This window comes from Neopelma chrysocephalum, unplaced genomic scaffold (assembly GCF_003984885.1).
Source record: "Neopelma chrysocephalum unplaced genomic scaffold, ASM398488v2 Primary Assembly neopelma1_69, whole genome shotgun sequence".
NCBI lineage: Eukaryota > Metazoa > Chordata > Aves > Passeriformes > Pipridae > Neopelma > Neopelma chrysocephalum.
Window position 1 is genome coordinate 1,023,592 of NW_020897729.1, and position 14,761 is coordinate 1,038,352.

At 43.8% G+C, this 14,761-nt stretch overlaps 1 protein-coding gene across 2 annotated transcripts in view; it reads right to left on the reverse strand.

The window, feature by feature from the left end:
• TP63 (tumor protein p63) overlaps positions 1 to 14,761 on the reverse strand; it is a 102,866-nt gene that overhangs the window by 38,978 nt on the left and 49,127 nt on the right. For both annotated transcript variants that reach the window (XM_027685714.1, XM_027685715.1), the window contains exon 4: positions 8,962 to 9,216. In XM_027685714.1, the coding sequence (XP_027541515.1) occupies positions 8,962 to 9,216 (255 nt within the window). The remainder of the gene's footprint in view (positions 1 to 8,961; positions 9,217 to 14,761) is intronic.

Consider the following 14,761-nt stretch of genomic DNA (forward strand, 5'->3'; position numbering starts at 1 on the left):
GAGTGCTGTTTTCCTGTGTTTCCTGCAGCACATTTTTCAACTTTCCATAAAGCTGAATTTAGATGAATTTCAGCAGCTAACATGTATCAGCAGATCATAAAACACTCCTTATCAAACAGGTAATATTTTGCTCTCCTCAAAAAAACCCCACTCTCATAGAATACATCTAAAAAAAACCCCAAAAATGAGGAAGAAATAGTACTCTCCTTCTGCGGCTCCACCAACTTTTGTTCCAATGTTTAAGTGTTATCTTTACCAACTGGAAACGGTAAAGTTTGTATCAATACTCAGGTCTATTTGCAAGAGGATCTAAGCTCTTACTAGGGTAGCTATCCTGCTGTGTTTACAATAACAAATCTGACACACCTGCACACAGCAAAACCTCATGAAAAGATTTCCATTGCATAATAAAGTTCATGCTCTTTCTATACAGAAGGCATCCCTACCCAGGACACTTCTTTTTAAAACAAAGTAGGAATTTCTTCACAGTACATGGTCTGCCAAGCACTGGAGCTAAGCCCTCAGCACACGGAGCACCACCAATGCAACACAGAATTATGCTGCCTCAGCACACTGCCAAAGCACTGTGTGCTCTGCATCGAGTTGGCAGGGACATAATATCTATGACAAATGTGATATTTCAGCTGACCTAAAGAAAGGAACGATCATCTCCAAGGGCAGTCTTTGTCTACAAAGTGAGCAATAGCTCTTGCACCAGCCTACCTGAAATACTTTACCCGAAAATAACGTATTAAACAGCCACTCCAATAGTTTTTGCGTGACCTTTTTTTGTTGCAGGGTTGAAATAGCTTGTAACAGTGCTCGGTTGATGCAGTTTAACTTAAACAGATCAATGCTACGGGGGAAATCAGCAGTTATTAGGAAGCCCTCCTTGCCCCGGAGCCGCTGCCTCCCTTCTGGGACAGTGTGCCGTGACCTTTGGAAAGGTAAGGAGGCAACTCTGCTGATGCCTCTTTGAGCTCTGCTGGGCTGCTTTACATGCTTTAGCACTTGTGAAATCCAGGAGAGCTCAGCAGCTTTTTCAAGCCAGCCCAGAGGCAGTCCCCATGCTGAACGCTACAAAAAAACTGAAGCATCAAAAAAGAAAACAAAAAGAAAAATAAAGGGGGGAAAAAATCCACTCCAAAAAAACTACTGTTTCGGAAACTTTGGCACTTCGGGCGCCTTGGTTTCCCTTCTCTAAAATGGCGACTCCACTCCTGATTTGCCTACCAAGCAAAGGTGTTTGCTGATTAGGGAAGTAATGTTTGTGCAGCACTTTGAAGATTTAAAGTACTACATTAATCCTACATGCTGTTCCTAGTAGAAGCCAATTTTTAGCTAAGAGGAGGAAAAAAAAAAAAAAGAAAAGCTGATTTAAATAGTGACCCTCCCCTACTTAAAGATGTTCACTCATCTCCCAACATCAGCTATTCTTATCTGTAAATGTTTTTTTAACCCTTCCTTCTCATAGTTCTCAGAAACCACAAGTCTCATTCAGCTTTTATTTGAAAAATGGCTTCTTTCCAGGCTGTGGCTGTTTCTTGTAAAGTTAATTCCTTTGGTAATACTGCTGGAGGCACATTGGTATGTTTGGTGTGTGTATGTACACATATATACTTTCCCCCTTTTCACACGGTGTTGTTTTTATATATGTGTAGTGAAAGATACCTAATCCAGGATTATGATTCTCTTTATTTCTTTCTCATGAAAGTAGGTGGGGCTTTTTCTGTGCAAGTTGCATCGATGAAAATTATGTTTAATTAACACTTTTTCCTCTCCACATAGGCAAAAAAAAATCTCTTTAAGAACCAAAAAAAGTTTCTTGCACTTACTTTTTTTCCCCTCTGAACTTTCCTTTAAAAATTGCTAAAACCTTATTATAAAAGTTTCTGGAAAAAAAATTGTGATGCCAATACACCTAGAAACTGCTTGTACAAATCAGCAGAGGGATTTTCTGCCCCTGTGGGGGACACAACCCCTCCCCATCGTTTCTCTATCCTCCTATGTTCTAAGGTCTCATGGTTTTTCACTTTCAGATCCAGGGAGCCTTGTATTGAGCTCTAACTCATCTCCTGTTACAGTGGGAGAGAATCAGCCACAAACATTGCAACTAAGAGGCTAAATCCTAGCTGAGAGAAAAGGACATTCATGACATCTGATGCCTCCTTTCTCTCAGCAGGTCAGGCATGCTGGGTGCCCCACACCGACTGTGCTGTTTGAGAGAACATACTCAAAGTAGGAAACCCAAATTTTCAGTTCCCAGTGCTGCTAGATACTAATTCACAGAGTAATTAAATAACTTCCCTTCTCATCCTTCCTGGGCATCACCAGATGTGTGGGGTACAGACTGTCCCTCACAGAGCAGTCTTGCACCACAGTGCAGCTCTGTCATCATGGAGGGCACTGGTCTATTAGAGAGCACATTGCAAAACTCCAGTTCATATAGGGAGGCAATACTGCCTGGGTAGGACTTACAAAACAATCAGGGCCACAAAAAAGAAAAAGAAGAAAAGCAAGACAGCTCACATCACAAGACATTTTCCAGAAACTACTACACAGATCTGTACAGCTGCTTGTAACGAGTAACAGAAGAAGGTAACTAGTAATAACACCAAAATATACATGACAAAGATATTATGGGGAAAAAGCACAATTACATTCTAAAGGGAACCTAATGCACTCAGATCTCATTTCACTCAAGCATAAAAACCCAAACAGAAGCCAGCAGGCCCCTCCTGGCTGGTTCTCACAGCTGAACTGGTTCTTCTCAGCTTTGTGAGCTTGAAAACACCTCCCTGCCGTGAGAAAGGCACCTCCTTCAAAGACAACAAGCCCGGCTCCTCTCTTTCCAGGTAGATGACCTAGGACAAGTTACATATGCCTCAACAGCCTTGCTGTAAGGCCCTGTAATGTCACACTGAGGGAAACACCTCAGAAGCTCTTCAAGCAGGAAAACAGGATCACCGCCTCTTCCTGCTCAAGAGCGACGGTGGCAATTGAGATCTGCCCTGCCTCCCCACCTGCCCTGTGCCAAGAGCCCACACACACTGGAAACAGCCTCTTCAGACAGGCACAACTGCTGAGAGCTTAAGGAAGCCAAATCTGAAGCACTTCTCACCTGAGACAAATGCCCAAACACGGCAGTGCTCCTGCTCCTGATTCACCGGGATGGGTGAGGAGCCGAGCCCTCAGCTCACACCATTGCATCAGCTCCCACAGCCTGCAGTGCCTGCGTCCAAAGGCTGCAACCCCATCTCCTCCTCCACTGCCTTCTCCTTGAAGATTGCCTCTCTCCCTTTGGATTACAGCATCTTTTCCCTTCCTCACTCCTGCTGTAACAAGTGGGGGTTTATCACCAGCAAAATTAACTTTGCTGGACAACCAGCTGGGCTGAAGAGAAAGCCTACATTTCTTATCAGAGTGGCCAGCAGGTGACCAATTTGAGTGCTCATGGAGGTCTGTAAACCCACTGCACAAACGAGTTTCTTACAAAGACCCTTCTCACCTGCCCTGTACAAACAGCCAAATCTTATGTTTTCACTGACTGAGAGCCTCTGAGGACAAGAAAATCCAAAATTCTATAACAAGGCCACTTCCACTCCCTTTCTCCTGACAGCTTTAAACACAATGTTAAAGGGTGAAACTGAAAAGCTCAAATTGCACTAACCAACACACCACCAAGGAATCACAAGGCTAAGATTTCACAGGAACACTTGGCACAGCCCCACCTGTATGTTCATCAGGAGAGTCACCAGCCTTTAGAAAAAGTCTTCATGTCAGATACTGAGAGATTATCAGTAGTCAGGACATATTGGACATTACCAGTGTTACTGAAATGATGCACTATTTGAACAGATTATTTAAGAGAACACTCAACACATAATTAGGAACCGCTGAGTCAAGGCAAAGTACACATCTAATTGCCCCTTCACCGCTTCACTGTGATTGTGTACAGTCCTCTAATTCATTTTATAGAGACTAGAAAAAAATTTCCCAATTTTACTAGGTGGATAAGGACACAGAATGTATTTAAAAGAAAAATGGAATTAACCAACCTGAAATAAAAATACTGAGATAGACCAGCCAAGGAATCTGTTCTCTCAACCACAGAAACCTGTTATTGCTCGTGTGGACTAATTTAAGTGCATTCCTTTCAGCTTCCTTAAAATGCAGCTTTTCCAAATCCACCAAGCCCAACTGGCACAATCCATTTACTTGCTTTCATGCATGCTGCAGAGATTATTATCCAGTTTTGCTAGCAAAGAGAGTCTGGAATCTGAGCATTTTCTGATGGTTGTAGGTAGTACAGCTGAGTTTACAATGAACAGGAAAACCAGTGAGCCTTCCTGGAACATGGATTGCAGCTTTGGAGAGCTCCGTGTTTCATAATAAACCCTGCAAGGACCAACCCAGCTCAGCTCCAACCTACTGCAGGCCATGAGAATAAACTGCTAAACTCAGGTATTGCCAACACCTGAATTATGCAAGTCTTGCAGGGTTGGGTGTCTTTCTTCAGCTGAATCAAAAATTTGCAAATAAATTTCAGTTTTCATTTAAAAACTTAAAGCAATTTCTGCCTTCTCGTGACTACCATGAAAAGTTTTAAAATATTTAGTAGATGCACCCTAAAGGCTCAGAAACCTGGGGAAGAGTAAGAAGAACCTGTTTGTCTTTTAAAAAGAGTCTCATGACTTATAAGGTGGTATCTTGCTTTTGGGGATGGGCGGATCAGATTCATTTTTTGATAGCTTGCATTTGGCAGTAATGTTAACTTTTACTTACCCTGACATACAATTTTAATTTTTACTTTCCTACTGCAATCATGTTTTTCCCCATGTAGCAGGTTCTGCTAGTGACAGGTGATTGCCAAATATTTTTTTAGAGGGAAAAGGGAGTGCAGTTGTTTATTTATTTATTTGTGTTCAGAGTGGGTGGGGAAGGTCTGCACACAACTTCCACAAAGAAAAAAATCTGAGGTGGCAAACTTTTGAAACGCCTTGCTTTCTTCTGCTGCAGAAACAGGAGACATTGCAATGCATGGGCATATGGGAATTCTCCCACAATAAATGACATACTATTCTGCTTAAGTTCTTACTTAACCCAGTTCAGAGGGCTTCTCACTCAACCTCAACAACCTACTCTTCATCTCAATACTACAAACAATAACTGCTTTTTACTTTGCAGCATGGTCTTCAAAAAGGTTTTATTGTATGAGTATGCACAAGAGAAACTTTGTCCAATTTAGACTATAAAGGCTTTTGTTTTTAAACACTTCAATAGAGTTTCAATTGTTAAAGATTTTCCTTCTGAAAAGACTGATTAACTTGCTTATATTCTTACTTGCATTCTGAGGTCATTAATTAAAAAAAATAATCAAGGATGCTTATAAAGTCCTCTGCAATCCAATCTCAATTTGTCATCATTAATTAGATCAACATTGCATACAAATGAAGAGCTAACCTGATTAGACAGCACGTTTTACTGGAATTCCTACTTAAGGTCACGAAGGGCTTCAGAGAGAATATCTGTAATATTTTCAAAGTGAACTGCTCATACATACAGAATCACCTTCTCACCTAGCATCAGCCAGTGCTTCTCTTTGTAATTTTGGTCTCTTTTTTTTTCCCTTTAATTAGGAAACCATCACAAACCTGAGCAGAGAAGCTGTTACACTCATCTCCCTTCCAGCCTACACTGTACAAATACTGCTGATTTTGTAACGGGTGTCCACTGTCTAGGGACAATAAACCTCCCCCACAGAAAGAGTTCGCTGAATTTGGAGGGGAAAAAACAAAACAAAAAAGTTTGAGGAGAAAAAGTTATTCCAGGCCAGGGATATTTTCAGACACATGGCATTTAGGTACTCAGCAAGTACCCTCTCTCCCTTTCCCCCACCTCCAACAAAAGTAACCTTGGGATCTACACATGATTCCAGATTATTGCCTCCAAAGCACACAGATTAGGATCTAAATGCACCGAGTGGCTTAGAAATCTGAAGCATCTTCACAGGTCTCTAACCATTCCATGAAAGGAGCTCTTGCTTTTTGGAGAACTAACCCATTCCTCTTACCAAGCCCACAACCTTTGTTCCCATGACCTGATCTGACATGACTCAGCCCAGAAGCTCGGAGGAGCCCTGATGAGATGAAAGGAGCTGTCACACAGGACAGCAGATCCCCTGCCAGTCACCACTGAGCCTTCCCAGCAGGGCAAGGTGGGTCAGTCTGGCTCATCCACTCCCAAACAGGGGAAAGTGTGATACAATGGATTTCCTTACAATACTGTTACCTGGGGAACTGCAAGAGGGGAGTAAAAAAAAAAAAACAAAAAAACTCAGAAACGAGGCTTTCAAGTTTTGGACTCTTAGTAAGGGTGGGGCCATCAAGTAATTAAACTTTTAATAGGTCACTTCAGTGGAAGAAACTCTTCCAGTTGGGTAAGTTCCTAATCCATCATTAAAAAAAAGATGACAGGCATTAATCAAAGTGTATGAAGTCACATGGGGGGGGGGATGAGCAACTCCAAGAACTTGCTCCTGCTGAGAGGATGGGGCAATCACTCCTCCTTTCATCAACATTTCATGCATGTTTCCACACTTCTCAGGACGACAGTGGGAAGGAGAGCCTTCACGTCCTTCCCCACCCACCCCACTGATAAAGCTGTCGAACACATATTACCAACTGCTCAAGAGCTCATGTGAAACGAGTTGGTGGATTAATTAGCAGAAGGGCAGAGCTCTGAAGATGGAAAGATGCTCTGCTGTGAATGGCGTATTGATTGAAGGTCCCCAGCCACCGCCACAGGACTGTCATAATTCACTGCCAACATACAGCACAGTGCCAGCTCCTGCATGAGCAGCTAAATCTGGGTCACTTGGCTCAGACCAGGGACACCTGGACCACACTCACTCCTTCCTGATCAGAGAGCTGTTCAGGAGCCCATTCCTTTAGTAAAATACATAGACTTATACCTAGACAGACTGCAACATGTATAGGAAACACACCTTCATCTGTTGGCAGTGTGGTCCACATCAAGGCAAAGGTAAAGGAGGGGAGGCTAAACGTGCCTTGCCTCAGGCTGCACACATTTGATGACTGTAGTCACCAAATACTAATTTTATTTATTTTTAAAGTCAGCATGTAATCTGATCTTTGACCACTACCCATATTCACACTAAAACTCAGCCTTCGCTTCTATCCCAGAAATTCACTACCACTAAGGTGAAATATCCCAAGTGCTTGCTTAACTTTAAGCTTGCTAGTAGCTCTCTCTCTCCTTCATCTCTGCTGGAGCAGCCTACTACATACATTCAAGTCTCATTTCAAAAGACTGCTTTTCGTAGTTGAAAGGACAGCATCAAACACTCTGGTTCCTTGCAGCTGCATTAGATAATTCTTTGTACCATATGTATCAAAAGAGAATCTCTTTTCATAGCTCCTTCAAAGGACCCTCTCCAGAGCAGCATTGCAAAAATCCAAGCCAGCACTTCTTTGCCCTGAGAAATGCAAAATAGAACTGACCCACAGTTTCCTCAGCTAAAGGGAAGTGAAAATAAATATTGTGTATAGTGTCATAGGAGAAACATGGATGCAGCAGGGCATCACTCCTCATGCAGATGAGTAAAAAATGCAATTTCAACCTCAACTTTAAAAATACCTCACCATTTATACATAAACAAATGAAAAATTCGGTTGTGACTAGACCTATCACATTTTAACCTAATTTAACACAATTTTCTGAACTAAGTTCTTAATATCAGACAAATTTTACCAGAAAAGGCTTTTAAAACATATAGGATGCAAACTTACGGTGATCTATTGTTATGTGGCATCTTTTTCCAGAGTGGAGTGCAAGGGCTCTGCTGCTTTGCTGGCAGCAGTGGCTGGGAGTTTCTTTTTTAGTTGCACTTGCAGCTAGACTGTATTTAAATCTGAGATCAAAGTAGTTCCTCCAATTAAAAAGAAAAATAGAAAAAAAAAGAAGCACACACTATTTTAATGCTCTTAGCTTTTGGTAAAAAGTTGATCTTTTTGCTTAAAAAAAGATAAAATAAAATTATGTCCTTGCTTTTATTTGGGTAGCATGGGGTAGGACATTATTTGCTGCACCTACTCCAAGTGCCTGCAGGAGATGAGGGCAAATATTGAACATCTTGAAGGCGGCAATACTCTCCACTGTAAACATCTCTGCTCTTAGAGCCCTAAACCACAACAGCTGGACTTACAGCTCCTGCAGTGCTGTGTCCTGGGCTACGAAGTCTCTACAGCTTGAACAATCAAGCCAGCACCACCAAAAATCAGGAGCTGGGCTTCAGGTTTCAAGCTTCCATGTTTTTTTATAAGAAAGGTAGTATTCTGACAGCAAGAGTGAAGTGTTGATTAAAACAAACCAAAACAACAAACCAACAACAAAAGCCCCACAATAAAACAACCCCTCCCTCTTAAAAGAAACCCAACACAGGGCTGACCCAAGCTGGTGACAGTGGGGTTCCCACACCAGCTGCAAGAGGAGAAGGACACAGAAAAAAAGAAAGCCTCACACTGCATGGGTCTGAGCAAGGAGCACCACCTCCATCCTGCTGGCATGGCCCTGCATGCCAAACCTCACACAAACCCATGGATGCTGAAGAAAGCCAAGGGAAGAAGTGAAGCAATGCTAATGCCCATCCAGGTTTTACTCCACCATACCTGCTAGACCCAAAAGGTCTTTAGGTAACCAGGTTTTTTGCAAGGCATTTTATTCACCTGGGATTTAGTGATATCACTGAGGGTTAAATTCCCACCACACCCTCCCAGAGCAACCAAGATAAATCTCTCCCTTCTGTGTGACACGTCATACTCTGAAGAGGACTCGGGTCACTTTGTTCTTGCATAAGCCTTGATATGTATCATATGAATAGTGTCACTAAGGGCATGGGGACTGAAGCCAGTGAGGAGCAAAGTGCTGCTGTGTCCTTACCGTCCATGTTGCTGACTTTGCTGTGCTGGACTGTTGAAATGATACATCAAAGCTGTGAGGTCCTGGGTAGTCTGTGTTGGAAGGGATGGCTGGGGAGGGCGAGAGAGCGTCAAAAGTCGAGCTGGGCTGGGCATAAGGCGAGGGGGCCGTGACGCTGTTCTGCGCGTGCTCCGTGTTGTAAGGGCTGGTGGAGGAAGAGCCATTCTGGATCTGCTGGTCCATGCTGTTCAGGAGCCCCAGGTTCGTGTACTGTGGCTGCAGGCAAAGAGATGCACAGGAGTGTTAGAGAAGCAGCATTAGGACAGGCTGGCTAGACAAGGCAATACCTTCACAAGACAGGGTACACAGCATAATCTCAGCACCACCGTTCATGTGTCACACTAGGACAAAGACTTGCAAGGGATATCCCCCTCTTTACATCAGTGACTGAAACAGAAAGAAGTAAAACTGCTCACAGTCACACAGTGGATCAACAGCAGAGCTGGGAAAAGAGCCTGCACACAACCAGAAGGTGATTCGCACGGCAGCAAGCCATCACAAGGAGACAGGCTTGCTGTGTCTAGCAACACCCAGACAGACCTTTTCAGAGGTACTGCTATAACCTGATAAAAATCAGCAGCTTCATTACAGTGCAACTGGCTCTAACTTGTACAAGGCTACATCGTCTCCAACAGTCTCGTGTTCTACATAAAGACTGTTCCTCTTCCTGTGGATCTGATTCCGCTACACACAGTGACAATGAGGAGAAAGGTGGAACTCAGTGTGACAGAAGGGGATAAATTCCTAGGCGACACGGAAAAAAGCAAATGCAAAATTTTCATGTTCATTTAGTAGAGGAGTTGAGAAACATGCAAACATCTGGAGCAAAACTTTGGTTTAAACACACAGAGTGATTCTTCGCAAAGTCCACAAATAAACATGGCATTTTTTGCCACAAAATGTTGCAATACTAAAAGACTACCGACGTCCAAAAAAGCAGGAGACAAGTTCTGCTGGAGAAAAATCCATCAATACAAGTGTATCTACAATACAGAATTTTAAAATTCTCAACTACAAACAGTTGGAAGCTGGAAAAGTATCACGGAGAAAGTTACACAACTACCACACATTTTTAATCCTCTAGAGGACATGGCATTGGCCACAGTGACAGGGCAGCAGGCAAGTGGTACATGGGGTTCAGTCAGGTACACAGTCTCATCCTTGTTGTGTCCAAAGGGCACTAACTGCACACAGCTTAGGGCAAGCAGCATCCAAAAGGTTTGTGGTACCCATTCCCAACAGCTCTGGGCTCAACCAGGAACACACACCAATAAAGGCACCTGGTTCTGTTAGCTGCTGACACAGCAGAAGGGACTCAGGCTCCTCCTCTTGTCCAAGGGTCCAAGCAGCTCATGTCCCTCAACATCTTTATTGCTTCAATCCCACCCAGAACCATCAAGCTCACCTATCTTTGAGTATTTCAGCCAGTCTGCTCATAACTTCCCTCATCTTTCCAACAGTTGCTCCTTTTCCAGACAACTTCTTATCAGCCAAAAAGCAAACATTCACTGAATCAGCATCAACCACAAGGCCCATAACAAAAAGCTTTCCCAATACTAGGAATCCCAGCAGCCCTACTGAAGCTTTGAGCAGCACAGCACTCCTCTAAGGACCTGAAGGGGAATGGCACAAGCTATATGCTGAGCTCTCCTAGGACTTCAGACAAGCCATTTAACATCCAGCTTTACCAGTCATTTCAGCCACAGAGGAAAACAAGGTAGTTCCTTTGCAGGGACGAAGGGTCCTCCTTATGCCCAAAGACTCTACACTCTCAGCTGTTCTTCCAGACGGGGAGGAATTACAGAAATTTAAACTTCCCATTGCAGCTCTTCCTTAGGTTTCTGTTTTACTGGAAGAGGCTGGTATTTTCTGGGGTTTTCATTAAACACTGAAGGTGAGGCTGATGGTCTGGGATCTTCAGTGTGGCACCTGGGACCTTCCAGAGATGGATCAGCTTGCGACTAAGAGCTGTGCTGTGAAGGGGAAGGTCTGGTGGGGATCAGCACAGGGAACTTCATTTTGGAAGCTGGGATGTGCTGCAGAGAGAAGGGAGGGCTGGCTCCCTCCCTTGCTCTGTCAGCAACGTGCTGTGTCCTTGGGCAAGGCACATCACCTCCCCCTCCACCCTCAGCCTACTGCAGGCAGCAAGGTCTGCAGGGCAGGGATTGCTCCTCACCATGTAAAAGCACTGCACTTAATGGGCCTCTGCTTTGTCTGAGGCCTGTAGGCAGCAGAGTAATAAAAGCAATTACACCTTGAGTCCTAATCCTGGGTGAACCAGTGACTCTCCGTGTTGCCTCAGGTTACTCATTTGCCCTCCCTGCCTCAGTTTCTCCCCTCTGTCAGTGTGGATGTTATAGATGCACAGCACCCCTGTCAGATGGGAAAGCTAATATCTGCGATTGGACTCATTGCATGCTAGAGAGTTGACAAGGGAATGAGTGATCCAGACTTCTTCTCCAAAAGGAGATTGCAGCTTTGGCAACGCAGATGACGGTTATGTCTCATCTCCTGCAGGCTATTCAGTCAACCAAGACCTATTTAACGGACTTTAGGTACATGTTTTCCCTTGAGGCTAGTTCTGTACAGAAAGAGTCAAAATGCTGATGTACTGTACCAGGAACAGTTTTTTATCTGCTCAATAATTTTGCATTTAATCAAAAAACAACCCTCTCTGCCCTCCTACCCCAGAATACCTTAGTAAGACCTGAAGACTTCTGAAAAATGTAGAAGCATCACTCAGTTGTTTCATTTCTCATGGAGATTACCATCAGACCCACTCCCTAACCAGCAAATGATGAAAAGACAGCTGTGATGAAAACAGTCTCCTAAACCAGCTCAGACATACAGACAGCAAAACAATAGTGTTTCAGCTTTCACTTAAAAACTATTCCCTCTAATCTGGGCAACTTAAGTTGATGGAGAAAGATGACCAAACAGGCAGTCAGCATTAACAAGACAGTACAGTCTGGAAACACTGAAGGTGCTGCCTGGACATCAGTTAAACAAAAATAATAAAATAAGTGCTCCACTAAAATGTAAGATATCCTTAAGAGAATCAAAGATCCTTTTCATTCCTTTCAGTCCAGAGACCATCTGTCTAAATGTTATCAGCAGAGCAGCCATTCCACTGCATTTATACACTGACATGCCACAGCCGAATGCCGTGTCCCCATTTGCTCTTTAAATAACTATTAATCTCCTTGCACTTATCCTCACGCTGACACAAGCAGCTGTTGGACTCCCCTTCTCTTGCTTCGTGTCCTACCAGCCTTTCACCTTCTCTAGCCCCTTGTTCCCCTCCCCAGGCAGGTGCTCCATCCCGGTGACAAAGCCAGCCGCTGGTCTGCACTCACACTGCACCAAACCCCGTCTCGCAGCTATGCCCCAAGGCAGGTGGGAGAGTTGTTTGTGCTCAAGGGGTCAACATCTGAACTGCTTGCAAGGTTTTGGAGGAATCAGATAAGACTTTGGTAGGCACACGCCTTCTGACAACAGGACAATTAGAGGGGCAAAAGGCCCGGGAAAGGCACACGCAGGAATTCACCCACCAACACAACGAGGCCCCTTGGCCCCAGCAATGCTGGGGATGGCAAGAACAAAAAGAGGCTGCAGACTCAGTCTGAAAGAGGGGTCTGCAGGGCGTGTGTTTGCACACACATAGCTTCCTTTCACCATTTACAGAAAGAAACACAACAGCATTTAATCCAGAAATTAATTCATGGCAAATTTGTAGTCCAGAATTTAACACAAGCTCATGTTTTGCTGTGGGGTTGTTTTAAAAAACTGCAGAATGTAGCCCCACCACCAAATTCTGATAGAAAGAGAAAGCTATTTGGTGGAAAGAAGAGAATTGCATGCAAAGATGAAAGAACAGATTATCTAATTTTCAATGCCTTTTTCACTATTTTGTTCCCTCCATTCAAGTTTCTGAAACTATTAATATCACTAAAGCATTACAAAAACCTTCAGGCAAGTTTAACTGCAAATAGTTAGACAGCTACAATTAGATCTCAGACCATGCATTTCTGAACATCATTTCAATAATGTATCTTGAACTATCAGTTTCGCTTCCTAAATCCCATCAGCTACACTTGTAGGTTTTCGTGCTAACTCATGCTACTAGATTAGGAGAAATGCTGAATGAAAACTCAGACTGAAAACTGCAGAGCTGTTTAAGCACAATTCTGCTGCTGGGAGGCTGGGTCTCCCCAGGGAACACGGTGGTCAAGGCAAAGCAGAGCCTCTCCTCTGACCCCAGCAGCTCCGGGGCACTTGCCACCAGAGGGCAATGCAAATGCTCCATCGCACGGCAGAGCTGGTGCGTGCGAGGGAAGATGCCCCAACCCCCCCAAACTGGGGCCCTTCTAATACTGCCTTGCAGCAAGAACCCACCCCTGGTTCTCTGGCCACAGCCTGCTTTAAGCCCATTGTGTTAATTAATAAGGTTATGAGATAGATGTGCAAAGAGACCTCCGTATGAAGGCATGAGGGAAGCAACTAATGCAAGTTAAGAAAAGTTCTCAAGGGGACTTCCACAGCAAAAATCCCCTAAAATATACAGCTCCAGCTATTAACTACCCAGTTACCAACATTTCAGAGAGAGTTTTGAAAGTTTCTCCGCTTGAGAAAATAAAGGAAAAGTTCTCATCTTCAGGTATAGAACACCTGGATGCCTCCACCCCTATCAAAACCCTTCTCCCTAACACCAAAAGAACAAACATCTATATTGTGCACACCTACCGACTGCGTTTTAATTTTCACCACTGGATCTGTGCAGCTCAAGAACAGTGCCCAGCTACTCAAAGAGCCTTGCAACACACGTGATGCTTATTCTCCAAAGATATGAGATGATGAAACTAATAAACTACCACGGTTATTAGCAACAAAAAGATTTGTACAGGACTTTGCAAATTTGGTGCTTTGTCCTTAACTGCACCACAGAGACGCATTAGGGCTAACAACTGCAGGACTTAGTAGGAAGCAACTTACAGCAACATTTCAGTGCTAGACCAGGGAAATATTCAGAATCCTGTTGGAGAACAGTTATCTTAAAAGCAGCAGGATAAATGTTTTCCAGAGTGCCTGATGCCTATCCAGATCAGATGACACACACCTCAAATATACCCAGAAAGAGAAATCTACCTAGGTTTTCAAAGCTTCCTAATAGGTAGAAATAAGTCATTTAAGCTAAACAGAAGTGCTTCTATCACAATTATTAACCAAGGTACTGCTGACTCTCAGTTGCTCAGAAGGCAGCTGATACAATACCCAATGTAGGTGCTCTGCTTGTGCCACTATAGAACAGTGCCAAGAAATAAAGGGCTCCACCCATGGCCCTCAGCTAAGATCAGGGCTGAAGCCAAGACAGCTCACTCATCACAATGAAAGCTGTGATTTCGTTTTCCTTGCTACCCTGTTTTCTCATTAAAAAAAAAGAGGGGGAGAGAGAGAGAGAGAGAGAGAGAGAGAGAGAGAGAGAGAGAGAAAAGGACTAAAATATTCCTTTATGAGGAACAAACTCAGTTTGGACGCTGCTCTGGTCCCCCTCCAAGCCATGAGGGGAAGATGTGTACAGTCATTTCAACACCAGCTTGGCAGTACTCCCTCCAGCTCCACTTCTAAAACGAACACAAATCCTGTGGGTCTATTTCGAAGAGGTTGCCTAGTGGTTAGCATGCAGGACTCTCACTGCTGCGACCTCGGGTTCGAATCCCAAGTCCCCCGGGCAGATGGTAGCTCGTTAGCCCTGTGAGGCCAT